We start from the raw sequence: 27,649 nt of genomic DNA, 5'->3' as shown, positions 1-27,649 counted from the left end.
AATCTGTTCCAGCGCCTCACTGCCATCCCAGCAAAGAATTCCTTCTGAGTAACCATCTTCCCTTTCAGCGTGAACCCGTTACTTCTTGTCCTATTCCTACAGATTCTGGCCAAGAGCCCCTTCAGGTACTGAAGGCTGCTCTGCGGTCTCCACGCACTTTTCTCCAGGCCGAACAGCCACAACTACTTTTTCCCTTTTCCCAAGTCCGGAGCCCCCGCCCGCCCATCTGCTGAGCCTCGGGGCCATCCCGTGGCACGAAGCGGAACTGCAGAGGCGCGGGCGGGCGGGAAGGGCGCGGGGCGTGCCCGCGGGGGCACCGTGACCGGAACGCGCTCAGCCTGGGGACAGCGGGGGCGCGTCCGAGCCGGGGACCACCGGCCGCGCCCCGAGTCTCCCATCCACCGCCGCCCGCGGCGGGCCCGGCTTAGCTTCGGAACGCGCTCCGCTCCGCGCCGCCGCGCGCGCGCAGGCGCGGTGGCCGTACGGCGGCCGGGAGGGGCGGGAGGGCGCAGGCGCGGGGGGCCGCTCCGCCGCCCGCCGCGTAAACAAGGGCCCGGCGGGGATGCGGCGGGGCCGGCGCGGTCGCGGCTGAGGGGCGCAGCCTTCCGGAGGTGTTTCCTCGTCCTCCCCCCGCCGGACGGGGGTGGCGAGGGCCGTCCCGCCATGAACTTGGCCGGTCAGAGCGGCGACGCCGGCAGCGGCCATCTGCTCTTCGCCAACTTCAACCAGGACAACACGTACGGGGGGCTTAAGGGGGCGGGCGGAGGGGGCCCGGGCCGGGGAGGGGGCAGCTGAAGGGACAGCGGCCTGGGGGGGCCCTGAGCAGGCCTGGCCGCGGGGGGGGGGGGGGGCGTGGTGGGGTCTCCCCGGTGCCGCCCCTTCCCATGGCGGGGAGCGCCGCTGGAGCCGCCCATTCCCGGGGCCGCGGGGCTGCGGTGAGCCCGGGGTCCCCCGCGGGGAGGAGGGCCGGGAACAGCCCCCCTGTGCCCTTCGGCTTCAGCGCGGAGCCGCGGGGACAGGCCGCTCCTCCCGCGGGGACACGCAGCTGTGGGGTCGTGGCAGCGTGTTGCCCTCTTCCTTCCCCGGATCGCTGTCCTGGGGAACTTCTGCTCCTGCTTGGGAAGCATCGCTCGCTGTTCCTTGGGGGAAGGGACGGGAGGAGGGCTCCTGCTGTTCCTTGATGATGTCCAGCCCTAGGAGGGCCTGACATGAAGCCCCAGGTCTTCCAGGACGTGCAAAGACTTCATCCAAAAGTTCCTCGCAGCTGTCTTTTCATACAGCTATTTTACTGTCACCTGCTGTGTTAAAGAAGTGAGACAGGCTTGAAGGTATTTTTATGAGCCCATGCTACTTTTAGGTTTGCTTTTGAAAAGAGGCCTTTCTCTGATCCTTGGAACTGCACTTACTTGGGCTTCAGATGGTTCAAGCTGCACGTCTCACAAATTACTTAATCGTTGCAGCATATTTAGATCAATTAGTGCACATTAGTTTTTATATGGGGTATTATAAAGCAGTATTTTTAATTTAGGAACCCCCTATTAGTTGGGATTGGAGCACTGAATATCATTTAAAGAAGGATTTGACTGTGTTAAATACCTGAGAGATGAAGCTGAGGAGTAAGAACCGAAAGAACTTGTACTCGAGAAAGGAGATTTTTTTTTTTAGGAAGTGAGTAAGAGGAAATGATCTCAGGTTGGCATCAGAGTATAACCCACGTGTGTGGTGGAGGGTTTGTTTTTATAACAACTTGTTCTTTTTGCAAGCAACAATATCTTGCCCTCACGAGGGAGACCTGTGCCTGTCCTCAGCACGTCCTGTAGCATATGGGAGTTGTGAAGGTGAGAGGGTTATTTCTGGTGACTGCCAAGCTTGAGCAGAGTTACATCACAGCAGGAGAGGCTCTGTTTGCTTTTGTAAGTTTTGTTGGGGGTGAAGAGATGAGCAATTGGAGCTGGATAGACTTGAGACAAGAGACTCTGGCAGTAAATAAGTTATGGTAAATGATGGGGGGAGCAGTAGTGCTCTGTGTATTTGTAAGTAAATTATTATCCATATATTGATTCAAGCCAGAGACTTTTGCAACTGCTTTTCACGTTTTTTCAGTGAGTGCCATATAGATCTCTATCTCTGTCCGTGTAAACCATGCCCAAGTTTTGCTCAGCTACCATTCATTTTTTACCTGTTACTGGAAAAAAAACCCAAGTCATAATAACTAGGAGATTTGTCACCTCTTTATTCTGCAGTTTATGAAGGTCATTATATACATTTTTGAAGTTCAGCTCTGCTCTCCAGTGTGGCACCTCTGCATTTTCAGTTGCACCTTAGCTTTGTGGAGAGCTTTATGTACCTGAAGATCACTGAGTTGTGATAAAAAGCCCCACTTACTTTGAAAAAGACAGTTGCAGGTTGACTTGAGAACAAAACCAAGACGAATAAAAAGAAAGCAAATATAACATAAACTTATCTAGGTGGGTTTTGGCTTGTACGCCCTGAAGTCTTTCTTGTAGGAGAGTGGAGGTGATTCCTTTATAACTTCGAGTTTATAGGGAGAAAAAAGGGACACCTGGCTAATGATTTCTTTCCTGAATTGTGTGTGTTACTGCACTACTTTTTCCATTTCATTTTTGTAAATAACCAAAAAATCATTTTTGGTAGCTGGTTTGGGTTGGTGGTTTTTGGTGGGTTTTTTTGGTTTTTTTTTTGTTTGTTTTTTTTTTTTAAATTTGGTGTTCTAATATCCATTGTGAATAAATGATGCATTTAAAAAATGATTTATATATAAATCACCTTGAGATTAGCTGATGGGAATTTTGGTGATGTATCTTTTATGTGAGGCAGGCCTGGCCCACAGATCTTTGCAATTACAGTTCTTGGACTACTTTTGTGTCATTTTTGAGTATTTGTGAGTTCAGTTATCTGTTGTAGAAATGACAGAAATATCAAAAGGCTCCTGTTCATGTTTTTGTCTCAAAATTCTGAGAATAATTTAAAAGGCCACTTAATTTGAGATTAATGAGGTGGTTGATGATGTGGAATAATCTTTTCTTACTAACAGTGTCTCAAATAAAACTCCAAGAAAAGTAGTAAGTATAAAACAAGTCTTGCAGATGTGTTTGTTAGCAGCTGCTCAGTGAAACGCTTGTCTGATGTGGTAAGTGGCCCAAACAACCAAGTTGCATTCAAGTTCCTAAACTGAGTAGAATTTAGTGGTTGTGTATGTTCTTTAAACTGAAGTTTATTTGATTTTTTTTTTCTTTTTCCCACCCATGATCTCTCCTAGTTTCTTGTTTGAGTAGAGAAACAAGAAGGCAGCTCTCTGGGTTTATAGTACACTATTCTATATATCTAGGAGATGACAGTTCACCAGGTGAGAAGAGCTGAAAAGAACTTACTAGGAATTACTTACACTTTCCCATGCTGGGCCTCAGCTCACCTCTTTTCAACTTTTACAGGTAACTGGAGCCCTTCTCCAGACAGGCAAGGTAAACAAATGTATATTCTTTCAGGCAGTATATGAAAGACAAGCTTTGTTTATGTCTGCCCAGTCAGTAGAGCTCACATCATGCTTTAAGGTGCTTCAGTAATTAGAAAAATTGCTGACAGACAAAACTGGAAAATAAATGACATGGGCTCATTGTTGTTACTACATTTAAAGCTTTTAACTTCACCTTAACGAGGTGCCAGTTCCACTCAGGCTTAACTGTGTCTTGCTTACCTCCACAGCAGAGCCAGTTCCTTGCCTTAGGAAAAGATGGGGCTTGTTACTGCTGAAAATAAGTATCAAGCTAACTTTTCCTTGGTTTTATGAAGAGTTGGTAATTAGTTACTCTCTCCTGTAGGAAGATGAGCTTCATGGTGGCTCTCAGTCTTGGGAAATTGGATTGCTGGTAGTTAGGAGAATGTTGTCATCATAAAAGTTGCTGTTGCTTTTCTCAGTTGTTGCAATCCCTGGCGACTGAAGCAGATATCCTCTATCGTGCTTAGTGGCTGGGTTTTCCCAGACTTGGCTAATATTCATTCATGGACACCATGTGTAGTGACATTGTCTCTTGGAATAGTATCTACATTATTGCAAGTGTTGTCTTGCCTGTTTATCCCACATTGCCCTAAGCTTTATTTACATGAGAGTTTTGAGTTATTGGCTGGGACTGGAACTCTGCCCGAAAACGCTTCACCTATAATGCAGCAGAAGCGCTTGGTTTGTGGCTTCTCTTTGATATAATGTTTTCATTAAGTAAAAACACAGAGAAGGGTATTCTCAGAAGATATTAGTGTGCTTGTTTTGGACGTAGCCCTTTTCCCCAGTGAATCAATCATTGCACAACTTGGCATGACTGGCATTCCTTGATTGAGAGGCAGAAGCTCCAGCTTGCAGATCAAAGTGGTGCAACCGATTGGAATTCGGGTGTCCCAGCAAAACCAGGCAGTGGAAGCTTGTGGGTGGCCTCAGTGCTAGGTAGGTTTTACAGCTGTAGATCTTTAACAATGGATACTTGGGAAGAAAAACCCAAGTGCAGTTTGTATTACCTCTGGGAGAACTGCTAAAACTGAGCACAGATACGTTTATGAAAAATTAAACACTTCACAAACTCATAGAAGCTTTAAAACTCATAAGGGAAATGCTAATGGATTAGAAGTTTGTGACTTTTTAAGCAAAGCATAACTTCAAGATCCCAAAGCTTGTATGTATCTATATAATAGGTAAAACTTTCAATCTTTAGACTGTTGCACAGGTATTCTTTGGAAATACTTGCAAGTGGTGTTCAGGTTCAATTTACAAATATGGACCTACTTCCCCCCACCCACAAAAAATAACCCCACCAAACAGCCTGCTTGTGAAATAATGCAAGTGGGCAGACTAGTCACCTTTTTTTTAAAAAGAAGTAATTGTGTGACAGCGTTTGGAAACAATATAGCCACTGCAGTTTTGAAAACAGGCTCCTGGTGAAAGGGAAGAGGAAACCTTGTGTTTGGATTTCTAAGGAAAGCACTGGTGTGTACCTTATTTCCAAGGACTTCTTCAGGCTCTGCTTTCATTTATGTCTGGAGTTACACAAGCCATGTATCTGTCCATATATTTCTTCTTTCCAATTTAATTCTGCCCATTATTTCCCAAATAAATCAATTTCATTCTACATTGTGAGCAAATGCTGCTGTCCCTATATACAACCAGCATGCTTTGTGTCCCAGAAGTTGTATTCTCATTCCCTTATTCTGTGATGTTTGGGTCTCTGTAGTAAACTGCTTGTGGTGGGAGGAACAACGGTTAGGTGCTGAGCATTCACTCCTCTGCCTTTGTTTCTCCTAGGTTCAGGAGAAAACACCCGTGATCCTTGAGGACAGGAGAGCTCTCTATTCCAAGGAGACTTTAAAGCTAAACACAGACCAAAAACAGGAAGGACCGAGCGGTCACGTAGCTCCTACACTCAGGGAGGATAGCTGAGAGAGACAACCGTATGTTGTGTTTCTTGCTGTTGTTGCAGAGGGCACAGCAGCTGAGGGGGGCTGGCCAGAGGATCTGTTCCTCAGTGTGTGACCATTTGGATGGGGATTTGGCCCAAGAATAGTGATATTTACTTGGATTATGGACTTTCTGTTGTCCCAGCCTGCATGTTAAGTGATGAGCAGGCATGGTCTCCTTTTGCTGTAGCAGATTTAAGTTTGTGGGTTTTCTTTTAATACAAGAATAATGGGAAAATCTCCTGTGGGTTATCAGAATGTTGCTGACAAAAACATTGAATGTATGAAGTTCTGTATCTCTTTTCCAAATAATGACCTTTGATATTAAAATATGTCCATGAGATGTTGCAGCTTTGGTTTCAGCAGATATTTTGGAGGGGGAAATAAAGCAAGGTACATTTCCATAGTAATTCCTTAGCAATTCTTATGCCTTCATTGATTTTTCTTTTATTACTATTATTTTCCCCCTCTTCATCGTAAGCCAAAATGTTTTGTCTGTGGAAATTTACATTGGTTTTGAAATGAGGTGGAACATTAGTATAATGAGACTGTGTAATAATGAAAGTAGGCTTAATTAACCAGTTATTTAAAGTAGTAATGACTTTTAGAGTCATGTTTATGCTGCAGCTGCAACTGATTTAATCTTTGAGAGAGCTGTCCTTGTTAGGAGCTTTCTGATTAATGTAGAATATTTCTGATTAATAGTTAAGGTCCTCTGCGATATGGAAAGGGAAAAACTGGTTTTCTTCCTTCCATATGTATATTAAAGAAACAAAAGAAAACCTTAGGATTCTAACCCAGCTGAAAAAACTTGTTTCTAAAGAGCCAGAGAGATTGAAGTAGCTGATTTCCCACTTTAGGTGAGTGCACTTAGAGTGAGTGTCAGCATCTTCCAATGAGTGCGTGAAATCTCGCAGCACTGTTTGCTTGATGAAGATAGTTTTAATTATTTATGACGGCCACTCTTGAAAATACTATCAAGATTTATGTAGTCTGGGATCAGACTGCAGCATTATCTCTGGAAAAAGTGGGTAAACACAGTTCCATGAATCATGGCTATATTGATAATTTTGTACTGAGGAGACAACCTTCATGATGAAATAGCTCAGAGTCTACAGTCTAAAGTGTGTAATAGAGGCTACATAACAGAGCTAAAAACCCACATGTCTATGGCATAATGTTAGAAGAAAAAAGGCAGTTTTAGAGAATATTTATTTTATTTTCAATTTCAGTCTCTCATCAGCTTCTGAAAATTAGGTGTTATAAAGCATAACACCTACACTGTGAAAGGAGCTTCTGATAAACCACAGCAGCTTCTTGTTGGCCACTCTATCTGAGCAAGAGCTGAATGGCTTATTGATCATATTTCTTCCCCATATGCTTGCACATTTTTTTGGAGGTGAGGTAATTTTGGCTAAGTCCTTGTTTTGTGGATTTGGCCATTTAGATGGCTGTGGGATGTCTTAAGGGCTTAAGTGTAATATCAGTGCAGGGGAAGATGGGAGATTTAAATCACTGTGATTATGCTGGTATAATTCAGCCTAGTGGGTTCTTATTACATATAAAAAGCCTTTTTCCAGTAGTTTCATAAGAAGTAATTTGAGAGTACATTTAAAAATACCAAGCCAACAAAGCAAACCCTCCAAAAGCAAGACAGCTGTTCTAGAAGAAAAAGGGGTTATTTTGCAGTTACACTTGTACATTGAAATGGGTTTAATTATCTTGACTTGAACTGCTTTGTGTAAACAAATAATTTGTGATTTCATCACTTCAATCCTGAAATAAATAACAAAAAGCAGTTGTCATGGATGGAAAGGTCCATTCTATGCTTCTGCATTTTGGGTTCTCCTCAGTCTAATGATTTTTATCGTGTACACAGTTCTTTTTTTGCCGTTGTCTTAAGCTCATTTGAATGAGGTGTAGTCATAGGACAAGAAAAATGGGCTTCCTTACTGCTTTCAGTGATCTTATCAGTAAAACAGTGATTCAGCAGTATTCTGTATTTGCTGTAAATACAATTCAGGAATCAAGTCTGCTTAGTAATACAGATAGCTGCTGCGTGGAGTTCTCCATGAGGAAATCATCCTGTGTCTTTTGTGGATCGTTCATATTGCAAGGAGTCTTGTGACTCCATTTATTTTTAACTCTGTGGACTCCTTGTTTACCTTTGCAAAGTGACAGTTTTAATGTCATTCTTTGTCAAACTTTCTTTTGAGGAAAGCAGTAGATATAAGAAAAGCTGACTTATTGCTTTGTTTTACCAAATTAGAGTTTCAGGAGGTTTTTTGCACAGAATGTGAGTTTTCATTGAGTTGTATGAAAGTAGTTGAGCAAAACCACTGAAGTGTCTTTGGTGATTAATCAGATAGAGACTGCTGAACATAGATTTTGTCTGAAGGAAAATTAAATTCAGTATTTCTAGAGTGAGTTAGAGGAGCAGCAACAAAATTTTGTTTTATGATTGCTTCTCTATGTTTAAGCCTAATACGCTTTTTTAATATCTTGGTTATTGAATCTGTGGAACTGAATCTCTTGCCTGCATGGTGCATATTTTAATTTGAAGGTTTAAACCTTCTCAAATATTATTTCCTAACCAGATTGTGCTAGTTGTATTTTCTTCTAGAAGAGGAGGTCACACCATCCTACAGAAGTTGATTTTGTAGCTTGGGATGTTAATTTCACAGGGTGAACTATTTGAGGAGCAATTTTTAATCTTCTGGGTATGCTGAAGTTTAAAAAAGACTCACTTTGGAGCCATGAGTGGAAAATACAGAAAGAACATGAAATGTAGGAATCTTCATTGTATTCCAAATGCAGCATTAATTGTTAGTGCATCTGAATGTAGAGAATCATCTTGCTGAGTTCAGGAAGGCATTTTGGCAGGCTGACTGGCAGGGTTGGATTGGAGCTCTGTGTTGAATGACTTGCCACAATTTAGTGTATCAAAATGTATTTTATTGGAATTTAATTAGTTTTTCCTTCATGTCTCTTGGCAGTTAGAAATATATGAACTATAAACATAGTAATGCACTTCTGTACAACTATATTGACTGTTAATTTTCTTTATCTGTGGCATAAAATCGTCCTCCATATGGGGAGGGGAAACAAGAATGAGCCATTGTCTGCTGCCTTGATGTGTAAAGACCTGCAAGACAGGCTAAAGGTTTTCCTAGCTTAAAATTTAAGACCTGCCTTTGGCTGGAAAAGCAATTAACTGGTCTGTGAGCTAAGTGTGAAAATTGAGTAATGGAGGAAAGAAGGGGTTTTAGTTAGTTTTTTAGTGTTCTGCTATTGTTAAATCTGTTTAACATCAGTGACTGGCACTTTTTAGAGGATGCCTCTGATCAAAGATTCAGTATGAGTATTTGTAAGACTGAGACCTAACAATGGAGGTGCTAGAACATCATCACCTAAAGCCAGAGAAAATTAGAGTTGGCAGTCTTTAATTACTTTTTTTTTAATATGAAAACTCTTTTGGGATGCTCGGCGACGGTTACCCTGTAAAGAACAAAAATCCCCAGACAGCTCAGTTTAAAAGGTCTTGGAGGTCACCTCTAATGATGAGGCAATGATGTAATTGGTTTGCATTACATTATTCAAATCATCCTCTTTCCTCCACACTGAAGCTTTTAGCCTGTGTGAAGAAATCACCGGTGGGAATTGGGCAGTAGGTTCACTTTAGGCTGTGAACTGTCATTTCGTAAATGTGAAGCAGAATTCCGCATCCAAATTCTGTAATTCTGAAGCTGTTTGGTCTAATCAGATTTGAGGAAGCTATCTGTGTCTGTTGTGGCTTTTTTGGACAAACTTTTCATCGCTTTCCTTACTGAGCTAACCCAGCTGGAGGTTTAGAAAGGGGTAAGAATCTGTCCAAGGGTAATCACAGCTGATGTCGTTCGTGTTCCTGACTGGCTTGTTTCTTTTGCAGATCCCTTGCAGTTGGCAGTAAATCAGGCTACAAATTCTTTTCTCTTTCTTCTGTGGACAAATTAGAGCAGATCTATGAATGCAGTGAGTATCTTTTTTTTTCCTCTCTTTTTTAATCCCCTCAGTTGGCTTAATGTGGGAAGAATAAGAAATGTTTCATTTTTTCACAGGTTGTTTGAAATTGGCCTAAAAGGAACCTTGAATGTAAATATGACACAAATACAAAGCAGTGATTGAGGGCAGGGTACAATTATAAATCAGTTCTGTATTTAAATTTAGCTGGTATAGTGTGAAATTCAGTAGTAGCTATGAGAACTCTGCTTTTCTAATTTTGAATCCATTAGACAGCTTACATAGCAGCTGGACATAAAAATAAGAATTTACTCATGTGAGAGAGTGTCTTTTGGGTCTTTATACTGGCTGTTGGGGCATGGAAGCACTGATAATGCTTTTATCAAATAAGAAAACAAAGACTTCATTATATATTTTTCTATCCTAATATTTTCTGGTAGAAAATTATTCTTTAACATGATAGCTGCAGGCTTGCTCATCCAAAAGAGTGAATAATTCAGATTCCCATAACTTCTCAACACTGATCACCGTTGAGTAGGATCTGAGATGAAATGGACGGAGGCCTGAGGGAGAAGTGGTATCCCCTGTTCTGCCAGCAGTTTATAGACTTCCCTTTTTTTAGGTGCTAATAAGTCAACTATGAATGCTATGCATGCTTTCTTGTAAACTCCATGTGAGCAGGTGGTACCAATTGCTGTGATGTCAGCATTTATAGTGGGATCCCATGACAGAGTTGTCCTCAGACTCCATTCCCAAAGTGACCTGACCCTGTGGCATCTTAAGTTTGGAAATGGGGTGTGATTCAGATCACCTATTACCTGGGATGACAGCCTGCTTCTGTACACAGTCAGTGGAGAGAAGTAATTGTGAGGTTCAAATTAGGTACCTGTGGTCAGGTTAAACTGTGTTGCAGCTACATCTTCCTATTTGAGTCATGGTCTGGTTGTACTGGTTAATAAGTGGCTTGGATTCCATTTTCTGCCATGTAGTTTATGTACCTGACCTCTGCAGTATGTCAGGCACTTACAGTATCTGGCCTGGTATCACCCCAGGAGACTCGGTGAAGATGATTCCTCTTACACAAGACACTGAAAAATATCCCGAGAGGTCGGCTGCACTGTGCAGGACTGCATCTTCTGGGTAGTCCTTGAGAGAAAAAGTACAGGTTGGATAAAGTGCCTTGTTCAACATCTCACAATAACCTGATAAAGCAGTTGGAATTGGAATTTTGACCTGCTGATTGCAGTCTTGTCTTCAAATGGCTCTGGGATGCTTGTGTTGACTTAAACTCTTTGATATTTTAAGTTTTCTGAATGTTAAGTCCATGAAAGCTGAGCACAGAGTATGAGGTAATATTTAGTAGAATGTTTTGGGTTGGAAGGGACCTTAAAGATCATCCAGTTCCAGCCCCTGCCATGGGCAGGGACACCTTCCACTGTCCCAGGTTGCTCCAGGCCCCTTCCAACCTGGCCTTGGACACTTCCAGGGATGGAGCAGCCACAGCTTCTCTGGGCAACCTGTGCCAGGGCCTCCCCACCCTCACAGGGAACAATTTCTTCCATATGCCTAACCTGAAGTTCCCCTCTATGAGTTTGAACCTGTTACTCCTTGTCCTCTCACTATGGAAAATTCAATGGTTTGGCCTGTGGAAGCCAGACAGTCTTGGCTCAAAGCAGATCGAAATATTGAGAGCTGTTCATTTTCTTTGTATGAGTCAAATAATGTTCAGTCTTGGACTTGCAAACCATGCCTGTTAAAACTTGATATGAGGGTGGAGGGCTTCCTGTGCATTGGGTACCTCCTTTCCTCAAGGAAACATATCTTGAGGCCTCCCAAACACGGTGCCTCCCACTTCCCAATTTAGTTTAAGTGGGTCTAAAGACTTTTTGTGTTGAGTGAGCACTGTTAAGGACCCCTCCCTCTCTTCTGGAAGATGGATCTGCCAACTCTTGTGTAGGTGTTTAAACTAAACTGCAGAATATGGCTCAGCTGTCTTGGGTTTGAGAGAAATAAAAAAAACCATGGGAGATTTGGCTGCTCCCATCACTGACTTCTCCTGTGACTGCAAATCTCCTGACTCCCTGAGCAGTTGATCCCACTGTAAAAACAAGCATTAGATTGGAGAGTGCTTTAAGGCTTAATGAATGCTTCTAACATGCTTCATGTTCTTGGATTAAAAATGGAATAAAGGCACAGCTGATCATAATCTAGCTGGCTCTAACCAGCTCTTGTCTGTGATGCTACATGCTTGTGTTTATGAAACTAATCTTGTTATGTGTTTGCTTGTTCTCCCCTCGATGCTGAGACTTAATTTGTTTTGCAGTTCTTTTTGTTGTTACTCTGTTTTGAATCTGAGTTTCTGGCAATGCTCAGTTGTGTAGTGTAAATGAGATAATATTAACAGAAGAAAAAACTGTGAGTAGCAGCATTGCTATAGGGCTTTAGTGCTGCTAAAGGTATGATTAATTCAGGTCAGCTGAGTGTAGGATGGGCAGTATAGCCTGGTACTCTCTTGAATAGGTGCTGTTGGGAAGCATAAATTACTTGGCAGCTGTGAAGAGATTTTATCTCTTCTTCCTGTTAAAGGAAGACAAAGGAGCAGAGGTGCATCCTGTATTTTTAAAGTGAATTTAATTAAATGCCCATCACAATGCCTTTCTGTAAAGGTAACTGTCTGTATTGTAGTCTTTTTATGGTGAGACTGAAGGATTATCAATACCTTTGAGGCATTTTGCTTATTGAAATTTTTTTCTTCTGTCTGGTTGCTTAGTTGTTGATAGTACTCTTCCCTGTGTGCCTTCCCTGCTGCCCACCCTTCCCATCAGGGCAGCATAGGACAGCACTTTTTCCATATGAATCCCTGCTGCTGTTCCTCTTCTGAAATAACAGTTCTCCTGCCTGCCTGAGAGGGTGACAAATCCCAGAAACTGTCTGAACACTGCTATCCCTGGATGGGGAAAGAAGCTGTGCTCGCCCTGGAGCAGGGAACAGTCAGACTGTGGATTTTGGGTCTCTGTGTGCTGTTCTTCTGACTCTTGTAAAAGGATGTCATCATTTTGAAGGAGACCAGGCTTAGATGGAGAGCTGATAACCCATCCTGTAACATATTTGAGAGTCTTTTATGTAACTACTCTGATTCAAGGAACACAGACCTCTGCATTTCAAAGTCTCTACATACATTTATTGAAGCAGATTTTTGTGTTTCTTTTTCATGTGTTTTGTGTAGTATCGGGAAAATGGAGAACAATTCCTTGAAAACAAAGTAATTACTAAAATGCATTATCTCTGTTGCTCAAGAAAATTGAATTTTCAAAGCCTCTGTGAGCTATTATGTCTTCTTTGGAAAAGTACTGTATTAAATACAAGATGCAGATAAAAGTCAATTATGTTGCATGGAGTACTGAAAGTGCATAGTGTAAACCTGCTCCTTTTTCATAAGCAGGCTATTTCTCTCAAAAAAATGTAGAACATTAAATATTTTGTGTTCATTTTCTTGAAATAAACTGCCCAGAAAAAGCACTTTGAAAGCAGACACGTCCCACACTGATGGCAGTGTCATATACTGAGAATATTGAACAGAACTTTTTCGTGGAATTTCTGTCACTGCTGATGGGAGCAGTGCAAATTAATTACTTAATGTTTCTCTTGGCCAAAACAGAAGCCTTCAGAAACAAGCTCTTTTGGGTTGTTTGGTTTTTGTTGTTGTTTGTTTGTTTTTAACTGGCAGTTTTATGGTTTGGAATGTGTTAAGCATTGAGCTAATCCAGAAGCTGACTCCTGAAAAATTTGTTTTGATGGATCAAGGCCAAAGGCTCAAGTCACTTGTCTTGATTGGGTTCTGTAATGAAAGGGCAGGTGTAGCCCATGGCTGTGAAAGAGCTGCAGAGCATGGTAAAACTCTCTCCTGCTTCTTGCTGCCCTGAAAACTGTGTCTGCTGTGTCCCTGGGGCTTTTGGAGAGGAGCTTCTGGGGATGAGAGAGGGGGGCACAGATACCAGGATAACTGGTGGTGGGACTTGGCCTCCTGCCAGCTTGGTCCAGTGCTATGGTACAATCAAATGCTGTGGAAGTGCTTCTTCGCCAGAGATCCTAGACTCTCCTCCCTCCTGCTGTCTTCCTCACACAGGGATTTGTGTTCCTCCTTTGCTTTCTGTGCTCCCATATTAGAACACTTGGCAAATCTGATGTTTTATGACTCTGCATGAATGCTGGGCATCAGTGATTCCTGCACAAATTGCTCTTAGGGCCTGTCAGGTAAAAGATGATATGTGTGAAAATGCTAATTGGTGGCTGCAGCAGTCTTGTGGCAAATGAGGTTTACCAGCTTTTTTGAGTACTGTAACCTTTCTTCGTGGAGAGGTATATGGAAATGCCAGGGGTTTGGGTCATCAGAAACCCTTGCATACTTTAAAAACAAAACAAAACCCAAACACACCCACAAAAAAAGCCCAGGAAACATTTGCTTTCGTAGATTTCTGCAGAGATAAAAAAAGACTGCAAAATTCTGGAATTGACAATTTTCTGGATTTCGTAGCTTTGGGGTTTTTTTTTCTGTTGGATTCTGGGCATGGAGGAGTAGACACTGTTATGAAACATAAACTTGTGTGACACTTTGGGGAAGGGGGAGGCAATCTTTGGAAATCAGTACTCACTGTGTAGATTTTCTGCTTTCAAAGGCTGTCCTGTCTCCCACCTTGACTCTGAGCTGTTGTGGCAGAATGTTTGTGGTGTTAGGCTGTATTTTTACATAGACTGAATCTATGATTCTGTGATTTTCTTAGACAGTATTTCCTGTTGATGTGCATCATTCTTCTTCCCTGAAATCTCCCTCTGTATTTTTCCCTCGTTCCTGTGATCCCCCAGCTGACACAGAAGATGTGTGCATTGTGGAGAGGCTCTTCTCCAGTAGTCTGGTGGCCATAGTTAGCCTTAAAGCTCCACGCAAGCTGAAAGTTTGTCACTTTAAGAAGGGGACAGAGATTTGCAACTACAGTTACTCCAACACCATCTTGGCTGTCAAACTCAACAGACAAGTGAGTAGTGATTTTGCCCAAGTGGAAATGTGGGGAGGGGGTTGTGGATCTTACTCTGGCACTTCCTCTGCTGATTGGTGTCTCTTCCTTTGGTTATTTTGAATTGTTATTGTTATTTGTTATTGTTGAATTGTTATTTGAAATTTATTTGTACTTTTCCAACTGTGGCTTCTGTATGGCATCTCAGTACTTGCATTTGGTTAAGTATTTTTGGTCCTATGCTTATGTATTGACATAGGAAAAGACCCTGAGTAAGATGGACATGCTTTGAATAGGAGGTTGGACTAGAGACCTCCTGAGGTCCCTCTCAGTGTGAGTCATCCTTTCATCCTAAATGTGAAAGTATGTGAGACTGACAATTTCTCTTCAGGCCAAAATTTAAAGTTATCTATTAAATTCTTAGGTTTTTAAGTACTGTTTGCTGAATTCTTCTCAAAAAAATAAATTTTTTAAAAAAGGCACTCAGTGAATTTTTTGAGTTAAGTACCTGGAAGTATAGCTCACTGTATTAATAAATCATTAGTAGGCTCTTCAGCAAATACAGACTTCTGTGTCTTTAGTCAAACTAGAGAGAATGGCATCTGAAGGAGAAAATCTTAATGTCTGTCTTTGCCCCCAAAATCTGAGTGTGGGAGGAGGGGTTTCCTGTTTAAAGTCATTAGAGTAATAGTGGCTAATTTGATTTCTGGCACAGGGAGTTAGTGTTAAATGAGTAATGTCTAGTTAGTCATCCGTATGTAGTCTACAAAGTGTAAATGAGATTATGAACTTAATAAGAGTTAAAAAAAAAAAGCCATTCACAAATGGTTAGGGAGACATAATAGGCTTTATGAATGGTTAAAAAGTCTTGTCTGTTTTCCCTGTTTAGCAGAAGCAGAAAGTAATTTCCATTATTTACACATGTAAATTGGTACAGAGTAAGAATTAAGTGAAGGTTTCTGGCTTGCTGACTTAAGCTAGTAATGGGAATGACTTCAGTTTGCACTGGTGAGATTGAGGGAAGTGGGGTGCACTGGTCAGTTCAAGTGACCACATGCAGTGCTTGTGTCAAGAGCTGGATCTTGTGTATCTTCTGTCAGACTCTTACTTCTCATCAGGTGGTACAGCCTCTTCTCTATTGGAAGGTACCTGCTGCATTTTGGCATAGAATTTTTTTAGGATTGATAAATACATATAAACTCGATTTCCATGTCAGCATTTTGTCCTCTTTCCCTTTTCTAGAGGCTGATAGTATGTCTGGAAGAGTCTCTTTATATACACAACATACGAGACATGAAGGTATTACATACAATCAGGGAGACACCTCCTAATCCTGCAGGTAAATACGATGGTAGAATCAGCAGAACTCTGAAAAGTGCTTTCTGTGTCAGTGTATGAGGTTCCCTACAGGGAACTGTTGTGTTGTTAATTCTGCTTTCAAATAAAATAACAAATAAGAGTGTTGTCTGAAAGCCTACTTGTTTGATCCAGCTGAGAACAAGTAGCAGACTCTGCCTTACACTGCATCTTCCCAGTATTTTGGTCTCCTGGAGTGGATGTTTTGAAATGTTAGAAAAAAACAGGAGAGAGAAAAACTGGATTTTGACAGCACTTGGTCTATTAAAGACTTTGTCAGGTTAATGCTTTAGGAATCATGGCAGACATTGGGAAGTTCTACTGTTTATTCAGTTATTGTAACTCTCTTGCTATTCTTCCTTTTCTGTTTTATATTTATGGTAAATAGTTGAATATGTATTGCAGGTTGACTCTGAGATTACTCATCTTTGGTTCTATTTCTGTTGATAATTTGAGTTATTTTTGTGACATTCAGGCACAGAATCGGAAAGTTTTACTGCATAGGTCTTGGAATTTGCCTGTTTCTAATTCTGTTTCTGTATCCCTTCTAGGGTTGTGTGCTTTATCAATAAACAATGATAATTGCTACCTGGCCTATCCAGGAAGTGCAACTATTGGAGAAGTACAAGTCTTCGACACCATCAATCTAGTAAGAATCTTTGAATGCTGTTTCCACCTTTAAAGATGCAGATTTTGAAAGTTACTTAACTTGCTCAGAGAGGAATTACTGGACACTAAGTTTCTGTGCATCAATTTGCAGCATCTCTTGCTTCACAGAATGTCAGCAAAGAAAATACAACAGCTAATACTAGATTTGATGAATAGAATTGGGCATCTGGGTGGAACCAAGTAATTTCTATTTGAATTGTCTTCCTGCTGCTCGTACTCTCTATGCATATGCTGCAGTGATAATTTTATGTACTTAGCACTTACTGAAAAAGTATTGAATCTTTTGTCCATAAAGTAAGACCCATATTTGCCTTGAATGTGCTTAAATATGCAGTCTCAAGCTGCACACATGTAGCTTTTAACCTGCACTGTTCTAAGGTTCTATTTTGTTGATTTGCTGCAGAGAGCTGCCAATATGATCCCAGCTCATGATAGTCCCTTGGCTGCTTTGGCATTTGATGCAAGTGGTACTAAACTTGCCACGGCCTCAGAAAAGGTAAGGGAGCTTTTGATTGCCTTGCCAACATTGATAAAAATCAAATTTGTTGTTAAGTATTTTAAGTTTGTGTGTGCACTATTCCATGTGCAGGTGCCAGAAAAGAAGGCTTACAGTTACAATGGGAAATCTAAGTTAAGATCTGTTAATGATATTTGACACAATTTCCATGCTGTGAAACGTTGGATAATAAGGTTATTTAAATAAAACATTTTAATCTGGCTGTAATTAGGGCAGTCCTCTGAGTGTTCCTCCCTTTAGTGCAGGATGCTTATTAGAAATTAGTTGTCTTGTTTTGATGCTGTCTTCCTAATGAAAACAAGACAGTTAAAATCCAAATAGAGAGAAGTGCCTCGCTAGTCTTTGGCATGCGATGACAAATCGTTCATGAAATGTGTATAAATTAGAGAGTCTGAAGCCTCTGCTCTTTGAGTAATAAGCTCAGACTATAAAGGTATAACTGATTGCATCTGATAAAGGCACAAAGACATCTCCAAGTGACTGCACTCGTGGTACTTGTCTAGTGTGGTCGTTTTCATGATCAAATATGGTGAGAAGGGCTGGTTTTGATGCACAGCTTGTTCTCTACATTAGTAGCTCCCACCTCTTGTTTCTGTACTCTTCAAACACATCCTACAAACAAGCTCCATAAATACTTCATGTAGTATCTGGGGTGCATCACAGCAATGAGTCACCAGCAAAGTGGTTTGCTGCTTCTAGTTGTACTCTGCTTGCTAGAGCTAATACACAATGAATGAACTTGAAATGAAAAAGGATTTTTTTATTTTTTCTTTACAGGGGACAGTAATAAGAGTGTTTTCCATTCCAGAGGGACAGAAACTCTTTGAATTCCGAAGGGGAGTGAAGAGGTAAAGTTCAGCTGGGTTAATTACCTGATGCTCATTCCTTATGGTTGATTTCTAGTGTGTTCAGCAATTGAGCTGGCATCCTGATTTTTTGCTTGTTTTCATCTTCATTCATCCCTGCATGTATGCTTATAACAGTTTTCAGCTTGAATGTTTTCCAATTTCATTCCCTTGGACTTGACTATTCTACAAATCAATCCTGTCAGAATTGTACTCCCTCTTGCCTTTTAAAAATTTATTGGTGAGGGAACTTGTTTAAAGTGGGTCACCTTTTGTAGGATATATTGTATTCTTAGGGCAATAGGAGGCAGTACATCTAATATTCTCACTCTCTTCTAAATCCTTCTAATACTGTGGCCATTGATAGCCATTGTAAAATGGTGGTGTGGTTTGTGGTAACAGTAACTCTGTAGTTCTACTCTACTCTATACAGGGGTAAGACTGAGTTCAGATTGCTACTAATTGATCCCATATCTGATAAACATCAGAGCTGAACATCATTAATCTTATGCTTGAGTAGCCTCAAGAAATTATCAGACAATTCAGAATACTCATTATTGAAGAGATTTTTTCTTATTTGCAAAGTAGTGGTGACTACTTTGCAATAATACTTTGGCTTCACTGTTTTTCTTCTCTTTTTTTCTTTTTTTCCCAGGTGTGTGAGCATCTGTTCATTGGCTTTCAGCATGGATGGCATGTTTCTGTCTGCATCCAGTAACACGGAGACGGTGCATATCTTCAAACTTGAGACTGTGAAAGAAAAGTAGGTTTCAAAGGTGCCTTAGATTTTTCAAGGAAAAGGCTTAAAAGTTGACTGTACTCAATAGGATGAGTTCTCCAAAGTGTGGAGAGACTTCCTTTGAACACTTCTGTAAAGTAAAGGGCATAAGAAGTCACTTATGAATCAGCAACTGCAGCTGAGCTGTGTACTGTTCTCCCACTGAGTAGAAAAGGTGTTTTTCTGCCAAAGAGAACTTGGCCATCCTTCACAGAGGAGTGTGGAGCAGTTTTAACATTTTCAGTTACGTTTGTTTCACCTCCCCTGATATCCATATGGGAAGAGCTATCTCAGCAATGCCTTCCAGCTGCATATAGGGGGCTTTAAAAGGCACCAGGTTGTAAAATGTTCCTATTTATGATTTGAGAGGACAGTCTTAATTACATTTCAGTGGAAGTTATTGGAAACAATGATTTGCTTAGTGATAAACAGATTAATAAAATCCTGAAGCGTGGTGCTTCCCAGTAGATTCTGCTCTTGTATAATGAATGTTATAAAATGCAGTCTTAAATGCAGAAATATCAGTTTACAATCAAGCATGCTTAAATAACAGGCTGAGAGTATTGGAGGACACATTTTGTCCTGTAGCACAAATGAAGTGCGTTAGAATTCTCAAGGGTGTTAGTTATTTCTGAAGAGAAACAGCTGCTTAATATCTTTAAAAATAAAATGTTTTCAAGTGTTTGCACACTTTTCTCTCTAAGGTGAAGGCAAAGTTGGTCACTTTTCTCTTCTAATTTGTAGACCTCAGGAAGAGCCTACAACCTGGACAGGTTACTTTGGAAAAGTGCTGATGGCTTCAACGAGCTATCTGCCCTCTCAAGTAACTGAGATGTTCAACCAGGGTAGAGCCTTTGCTACAGTCCGTCTGCCCTTCTGTGGGCACAAAAACATCTGTGCACTTGCCACGTGAGTACAGAAATGGAGCCTGCCCTCCCCACCCTGCTGGCTTGTTTGGGCTCTGGAGAGGCAGCCACTGTAAAACACAACTTCATCTGCAGCAGAGCACCTGTGATCATTCCAGTTTAAGAGCAATGTGTCAGAGCTAACACCTCACAGTTGTGAGAGAGAAGGAGGAAAGGGCATAATATTTGGATAGGAATAGCCCATTTCTAAGTGTCGTTTAAAGATGTCTTCTAAAGGTGTCTTAATTTTGTAACAAGAATACTGAGAACAGACCCGTGGGCTTTTATGGCATTTGCTTCCATTAGTGCTATGGGGAATGATGCTGTATGTTGTTAGTGAATTGCAAAATTAGGCAATCCAGCCTAACCATTAAAGAAGTCTTTGAAAGCAAGTTCATATAATTCTTGTCTCTAAAACAGCGTAGCATTCATTAAAGTTAATTTTGAGGACTAAATCTAATCTTTTATGCTGTCTTCCTCAAAGGCAGGTCCCATTTGGCACAGCTACCAAAGCAATAAGATGAGCAGTAGTAAACTTATTTTGTGGGGGTTTTATAATTTTTATGCTAAATTGACTTCATGTCTGTACTCTCACTCCTCTGATCTCAAAGCACCCTTTAAGCAATAATTAAGCTTTGTAACATTTCTCAAATAAGTAAATCCTTCCCGTTAGAATATTCGTCTCTGGAGTTGCACAAAGCTTGATAACAGGATGGTAACTTCTGAATCTGTTTTACTGAGTCACATGTAATTGCTTGATTCCTCTGGCATCCTGTTAGCCCCAAAATGTGGTTATGCTGTAATTTTTTTACACACAGTTCTTTCCTGGGTGCTCTAACTGTTAACAGCATTCCCTGTCTAGGAGCAAAAGTGTGGAAAATAATGCCTTAAAGTCATAGAATCATTTAGGTTGGAAAAACCCTCTAAGATTGAGTCCAACCTTTAAATCATGGGAAGGGAAGGGAGTGTGTATGCTATTTAATAATCTGTTGTTTAATAATCTGTTGTTTAATAATCTGTTAATTAATAACCTCTCCTCTAAACCTTTCTAGAATCCAGAAGATCCCTCGTTTGCTGGTGGGAGCTGCTGATGGGTATCTCTACATGTACAACCTAGACCCCCAAGAAGGAGGCGAGTGCACACTAATGAAGCAGCACAAGTAAGTCCACATTAGCTGAGAGCTGTTGTATTTTATTTCTTCTCAAAATCCAGTTTGTTCTCAAACTTAGTTCTGTTCTAGAAAAGTCTAATTTGCAGCAGCTCATTTCTTCAAACTAATCTTTTTCCAGATCTCTGACATGAATGAGTAACTTCAGAATCCCCCTGAGCCTTCCTTCTAGGTATCCACTACACCAAGCACCGCTTTACCAGCAGAAATTTAACCCTGTCCCTGTGCAGGGAGGGATCAATCGCTGTTCTCTCTGTGCTCCTGTTTCCTCTTGGCACTTTGAGTTGAGTTACTTAAACAAGAACTTGAAACGAGTGACACCATCCTCTTCATCAATAAATGAAGTGGTTACAAACATGAGAAAGATCTTACTCTGACTTCACAGAGGGGAAACTGGCCTATGAAATTATCCCTGTTCTCTCTCTGCTGGTGTCCTTATTAAACTTCCTTGCATATAGGCCAGGCAGCTGCTGTTCTGTAACAGTACTGTAGAACACTTACAGAAATAGGACAATGCACTGTTTTCCAGTAAGAGTTGGCAGGAAAAGCTGGGGTAATACAGTCAAATTACTTGATCAATCATAGAATTAAAGATAATAACTCATGATGATAATTCAGGTTTGTAGCTTTGGTCAGCCTACAATTATGGTCAAAAATCATACATTTATCTGAACATTTTAAGGCATGACCTCTGGTTAGGGATGAAATGAAGCCTCATAGAGGGAAGCTTTTACCAAGCTGTTAATCTTTGAAGTGCTCTAATTTTTTCTCTAGAGGGTTTTTTAATATCTGTGTATGAAGCAACCACTTCTGCTGTGGACAGAGCTCAAGACAATCTATAATATTGCTGATTGGAATGGGTTTTTTAATCATGCAGTCTGTTTTGAGTCTTCTTTTCCTACTATGAGCTACTAGGATTTAGATCCTGATGCTGTGTCAGAAGCAAACATGATGCTGATGAGTCTTCAGAGAAATACCAAGTGTTGTCAGGTGCCTTCTTGCCAGGCCTCTGGAAAGGAGGGACCAATTTCCTCCTATTGCATTTCTCTATATATTATTCTTGCACATCAGATGAAATATTTTCCTGTAGCTGCCAGCTCACGCTGCCTTGTGCCCAGGCAGATCACTTCTCCAGCTAACCCCTCTCTCCCTGGCAGGCTCGATGGCAGCATGGAGCCCGCCAACGAAATCCTGGAGTCTGCATCCCACGACCGGCCCTTGGTAGCGCAGACGTACAGTTCCGCTGTGACTAAAGGTACATACGTGCCTTCCTCACCCACCAGGCATGGTAAGGAGAAGGCTGGGAATGGGGCAGGGAGCACCTCTGCCTGTTGCTTCCTTCTAGATGGCTGCGTGAGCTGGTCCACATCCGCACCGAGCTTTGCGTAACCGCGCGTGTGAGGTGGAGCCTTGGTGAGCAGTAGGAAAAGAGCACTTGTGGTGTGCAGTAGCTTTCTGTAGATGGATCACTTGTCTTTGCTGCTTTCTGGGTAGAGTTTTTCTGGAGTTGTGGTTGATTGCTGTAGTGATAGTTTCAGTACTTGCCACATGGTTCTTGAGGCAGTTCTGCACCCAGACCTTGTGCAAAGCATCTGAATTATAGTCCTGCTCCCTTTTTAACATTTTTTTTTTTATGAAAGGTTGATAAATGCTGCAATTGTTCCTTTATGGGAACAGCAACCTTTTAGCCTGATTCACTGCTGCTCTGTTAAATCAAGAGGATGAGAACTTGGTTAATGCTGCAGCTCTCCAAATCAGTGGAGCTTTTGCCACGTCGGGCACCCAGGTTAGTGCCTCACTGCACAGGGAGGACAGTCAGCACATATCACGTGTGTACTGCACTGCGTCAGTGGAGACTGAAAACATCAGCCTGCCCAAAGCTCCAGTATGCGTTGCACACACACAGGAGGTTAATTTTGATCATGAACTGCTCTTGGCTTTGGAGAAGCACAGTAGTGAAACAGAGTCATGATAAAAGCAAACATAGGGTGGCAGTGAAACTATTTCAAGTAATGCCTGGTACTTCAGCTCTCCTCATTCACTCTGGATCCAAGCCTTAGTTTGTTGCTGCTGATTCCCCAACTCCTTGTTCCTTTCTCTCCAGCCTATACGGATGACCTGGGTGCTGTGGGTGGAGCTTGCCTGGAAGATGAAACCAACTCGCTTAGATTGGAGGAAGACAGTGAGCATCCGCCCATGATCCTTCGGACAGACTAAACTTGGACCTGTGAACTCACTCCTGAAGCAGAGAACACTGGCTTGATGTTTCTTGAGGAATCTCGTGTTATGCTGCTATGAACTTTGACATGAGTTGGGAGAGAGGATGACAGACTCTTACAGTTTTAAGTCGTAGCTGTAGTTCTAATTCTATACAATTGGAAAAATATATGGTTTTCAATTCAGTGGCTTTTAATCTTGCTTATCTATTTTAGCTGTGTTTATTTTTTTTGTTGCCAAAACCTGCTGTTTGTGCAGCCCTCAGAGCCTACTTAGCTTTGCATGCGTTCATGTGCCAAGCAAGCATACGAGGGGGAGAGAGAGAAGCCACTTTATAACAAACTCAAGTTTGTATTTTTTTTATATATGTATATAATATTTAGCCTATATAAGGAAGGAGTAGAGAAGTGGTTCTGGAAGCTGAGACTAGTTCTGCACTGACAAAGGTCCAAATGGTTTCCTGTGCATGGGCTTGCAGGCATACCTAGTGACTGACATGCAATCTTTCAAATGCAATGGCCTGTTTTTTTGGGTTCTCCCTTCCCTTTCCTGGACCATTTTGTTAATTAAAAATCCTTCTGAATGTTGTGTATTTGTGGGACTGTTCTGTTTGTTGGGATGGAAAACTGGAAGTGTTTCCCTGCGTAAGGATATAGAATATAGAAAGTGCCTTTACAGGGAAGGAAAGGAATTGCTGCAGGAAGAAAAGCTAGAATTGAGGGAAGGATTGTTAGAGAATCTTGTCTGTACACCTTTGGTATTTGGGTGTCTGTAGCCTGTAGCAGCTGATGAGCTTGTGGGTTTTTGAGAAAAGACTTGGAATGCACTTTCTTTCTTTCCTGTAGATTGTCCTATTTTCTTGGCAGAGTAGCAATAACCTTTTTTTATACTTTTTAAAATTATCCAAAGCAAGGATTCTGTCAGGCTGGAGGGAAGTCCCTGTAGAGTTTGGCAGCCCCACTCTATAAACAGCCTTAAGGTTTCCTGCTGGAAGGCTCTCAATTCCTGCTTCTTCTCAGTTTGGGGCTGAGTGTACTGCTCTAATAGTGATAGTTCTTGATTTTTTTTTTTTCAGATACTAATGTAAATATAAATGATTTTGAAAATTTAATTTACTTCTGGGTTCTCTACTGCTGCATAACAATACTTTTCTTTTCTTGGTTTTTTTTTTTTCCATTTCCCCACTCATCAGAGTACCTCTTATGATACACTCAAGGACTGGTTGTTTCTTTGGCAGTTTTGGAATAAATCCTTAACTGCCCTGACACTGTCTAGGGCTTTCCAAGGCTGAGCAGTGCTGCAGACTATTTTTAGGGTTGTAATGTGCCTTCTCTTAAGTCTTGGATAACAGTTATTGAGCAAGTGATTAGTTAAGTACTTGGTGAGTGTTACTTCCCTTTGCCAAAACGAGCCTGCTTTGCCTTCTGTGTAGCAATGTGGGTTGTTTCCTTTCCCTCTACTGACTGCTTGCAAAGAAGTAAATATAAAAAGAGGCAAGAAAATGGCAGATCTTGAGAGGAGGGCAGAGGCTGAAAGTTCCAGCTATGTGTGAACTCCCTACAACAACTAGGCAGTGATGTTCTTTTAGGATTTGGTACCATGAACAAGTCTTCTCTGGAGCAAAGCAGGCAGTGGGCTCTGTCCCCAAAGCCCTGTGTGGGCTTCCCCTGCCTCTATAAGTACAAAGAAGGTGGTAGCCCCTGCCGAGAGAGCTCTGTCAGGGAGGCTGCTGTGAGTCTGTGTCAGTGGAAGGTGTTTGTACACGAGTGTGTGTGGGAGAGAAGGGTTCAGGCTTGTTTATTCTCTGCAAACCCTTGACTGTCCTAAGTAGTCGCTGGAGTGGCTTGTGGTGTCCTCTCCAGAACCCAGCACATTCACAGCAAGCCCCTGAGTCATGCTGAAATCTTGCTTAGTCTCTTGACTTTAAGGTCTGGCTGACAACTCAATTCCATGGTCTGCAGTTATTTATTTTATTTTCTGCTTTACTGCTCTCAGCTTTGCTGTGATGTTCCAAGCTGCAGAGTGAAATACAAGTCTTGAAGTAAATATAAGCTCAGTGAGCTTTGCTGGCAAACTGAACCACCCTGGAGATGTCTGCTCATTCCAGACTAAAGCTGGTTAACATTCCTGATAACATCCTTGGAGGCTTGGCCTAGACTCCACAAGCACAGTTAGCAGTAAACATGCACCAGCAGCACAGGTCTGCTAAGCACACAAGTTTTACAAGTCTTGAGTGTAACAAAGGCCATGTTACACCCCTAAATGTAATTACTAACTTTACTGTTAAAAACAGAGAACATGTATTGTACTAATTTTATTCCCTTCTTAATTTTCATACCTTATTTTCCACAGGTGAGTTGGAGATCCCATATTCACTGTATTTGTGTCTTCCGTACGCTGTAGCGTGTTCCTGCTCCTGAGCCACACACTGTGGAATTGCTGTGCCCTACTTGGTTCACTCTTAAATAGAAGCTGAAAGCCAGTTAAAGTATCTTCTTGCTGTTGTAACTGGGAAAATCTTTTTATAGAGCAAAAATATTAATTTTCTGAGGTTAGTGACCAGCTAGTAGGGTGGAGCAGGTTGTTTCTGGTCCCCACTGGCTGTGTATTTAAGAGTGGTGACAGTAGTTTGTCTTAAATTCATTGCATGAGGATATAAACTTTTTCTCAGATAAAATATGACTGATGTAATTTCCCTGTGATGGCCTCAGGCCCTCAGTAACCACCCTGTTGTGGTATGCTACCAAAGTTAGAAGCCTTTCAGCTTGGGGGTTTATCCCAGTGACACAAAGATGTGTTTCTATTTTTTTTTTTCTCTTTAAACATAACCAGAAATGCTGTTTGCAGCTGCATCCTCACCTGAGTGTGGAGCATGTGATTGCATTGTTGTTCTCTGTGAATCAGGTGGTGTCTAAACATTTCTGTTCTGATGCTCTGACAGAGCCAGGGTAAGCCAAGGAGGCTCTAGCCCTGTGCTGTGGCCATGAGCTGGTCACAGGGTATGGGAACACCTGTGCAGCCCCTCTCAGTTTAGACTGACCTTCCTTGGAAGGACAGTGTTTGTTCTGTACAGTCTGTCTCTCTCTCCATATGGGCTGCACTTCCTGATAGCTTTTAACTCAGTGGAGGGTTGAGGCAGAGAACTGAAACAACCAAAGCTAGGGAGGGGGGAACACTGAAAAACTTGGAATCCTAAACTCAGGTCTTAGCTTGCAGTGGGATCAGTTCCCAGGGAGTACCGTAGGGAAGGAGCTGCTTCTCTTGATGTGCAAATGGGCAGCGAGTGCAGGTCCTCGGCTGCTGTCTCGACATCTGTCTGTTTACTCTGTATTTCAAGTTCTGAGGCAGAAAGCTTTTATCTGCCCTGGTCTCTGCTTATGTCCCTGTTTGCAAAATACAAGTGATAGATACGAATCTAGCCGTTAAAAGGCAGGGCCTGGCAGAGGAGGAGGAGGAAGTAGAAAGCATCAAGAGGTTGGTAAAAGCTGTTTGTTCTGATGCCCTGTTGAACAAGACATTGGCACGAGTGCTCCCTCTGGGATCAGGTGTGTGCTTGTACCTTGCTGCTCTGGGTCCTGCACGGCGAGTTTCTTGGCTCTGTGTTTTGCAGAGGGTGGGGGTAGAGGTGGTGGCTTTTCAAGTCTGCCTGAATGCAAATAAATACCTGAGAAGACCTTTAATGCAGTGACAGGTGTTTGCACAGAGGAAATTCAGTCTGACCTGTGTGGAATAGCGAAAAGGGAGGAGGGAGCAGAGGAGCCCCGGGCTGGGTGAGCGGGTTAGCGCCAAGCCCGAGCACAGCACTCTCTGTTATGTCCCATGCTGTGCTTTCTTGGCTCCAATGATGGCATTAGCACCAACCAGCATGCTGCAGTAGGACAGTAGAATTTCTTTCCCTGTGGGTTGCTGAGCTGTTCAGTAACCCACTGGCATGTGCAGATGCTCTGCTGCTGTTTGCAGAGCGACAGGAGTCTTTGTCCAAAGTGTTGGTGGGGATTAATCACTGCAGAGGTTTGGGAAATTTTATTCTGTGCTCCAGCTGTCCTGGCTAACAGTCAACTTTATTTAAACTGTTAATATCTGAGAGCAAGGCCCGAGTGTCTTCTCCACATGTGCAGAGCAGGCCTTTCTTTTCCTGGAATCTGCTGGCCTGTGAAAGGCTTGCAATGAAGAAAGCATGGCTCTGACTGTAAATAAATCCTTTCAGATTCCAGTTGTACAACCAAAGGAATTCAGCAAATTCCTATTTTTCTAATCATGACATGCCTTCATTTTAATGCTCTTCCGACTGGCAAATCTCATCTTACACTGCTTTGAAAATAACGGGCAAGAAGTTGTAATTCTGCCCTGCAAACAGCTGCCGTTGTGCTTGTTACAGGTGTCAGTGCTGTGGCTTTGGCCATGTGGCCGCAGGGACCCTGCATGTGTCCAGCTCAGGAGTGGGGAGTTCTCCCCAGACCTGTAGCTCTGGGTTTCTGTGGGGTGTTGACTCAGCCCTAGGTCTACCTGGATCTATTTGCTCTTGCATTTGCTTCCTTACCTGGAGAAAACCCTGCTTCCTGCAGTGCTCACTGACTGTTTGGTATCTGTGTTGATAAGTGGAAAAATTTGTCTAACATTCCACCTCACCAAGTGTCTGGCTTTCACTGCTAGCCCGTCGCTCTTTGTAATTTTATAACTGCCTAAGAAATTAAATCTGTGTTGTGATAAGTATTCTGTGTC

At 42.0% G+C, this 27,649-nt stretch overlaps 1 protein-coding gene across 2 annotated transcripts; it reads left to right on the top strand.

Moving 5' to 3' along the window:
* The first annotated feature begins 505 nt into the window (after positions 1-505).
* On the top strand, positions 506-23,515 carry WIPI2 (WD repeat domain, phosphoinositide interacting 2). Of its 2 annotated transcripts, none has more exons than XM_069029482.1 (12): positions 506-737; positions 9,389-9,471; positions 14,323-14,492; positions 15,714-15,810; positions 16,379-16,476; positions 16,900-16,992; positions 17,791-17,861; positions 18,514-18,621; positions 19,381-19,545; positions 20,594-20,701; positions 21,868-21,998; positions 22,815-23,515. In XM_069029482.1, the coding sequence occupies exons 1-12, from the start codon at positions 664-666 to the stop codon at positions 22,925-22,927; spliced, it is 1,311 nt and encodes a 436-aa protein (XP_068885583.1). In that variant the 5' UTR covers positions 506-663; the 3' UTR covers positions 22,928-23,515. The 2 variants fall into 2 exon arrangements, with proteins under 2 accessions (XP_068885583.1, XP_068885582.1); XM_069029481.1 differs by having other exon boundaries at positions 508-737; positions 21,868-21,965.
* Positions 23,516-27,649: the final 4,134 nt, after the last annotated feature.

Source organism: Aphelocoma coerulescens, chromosome 14 (genome assembly GCF_041296385.1).
Source record: "Aphelocoma coerulescens isolate FSJ_1873_10779 chromosome 14, UR_Acoe_1.0, whole genome shotgun sequence".
Taxonomy (NCBI): Eukaryota; Metazoa; Chordata; class Aves; order Passeriformes; family Corvidae; genus Aphelocoma; species Aphelocoma coerulescens.
The sequence above is the reverse complement of the archived record's forward strand: the minus strand, read 5'-3'. Positions and strand labels throughout refer to the sequence as shown.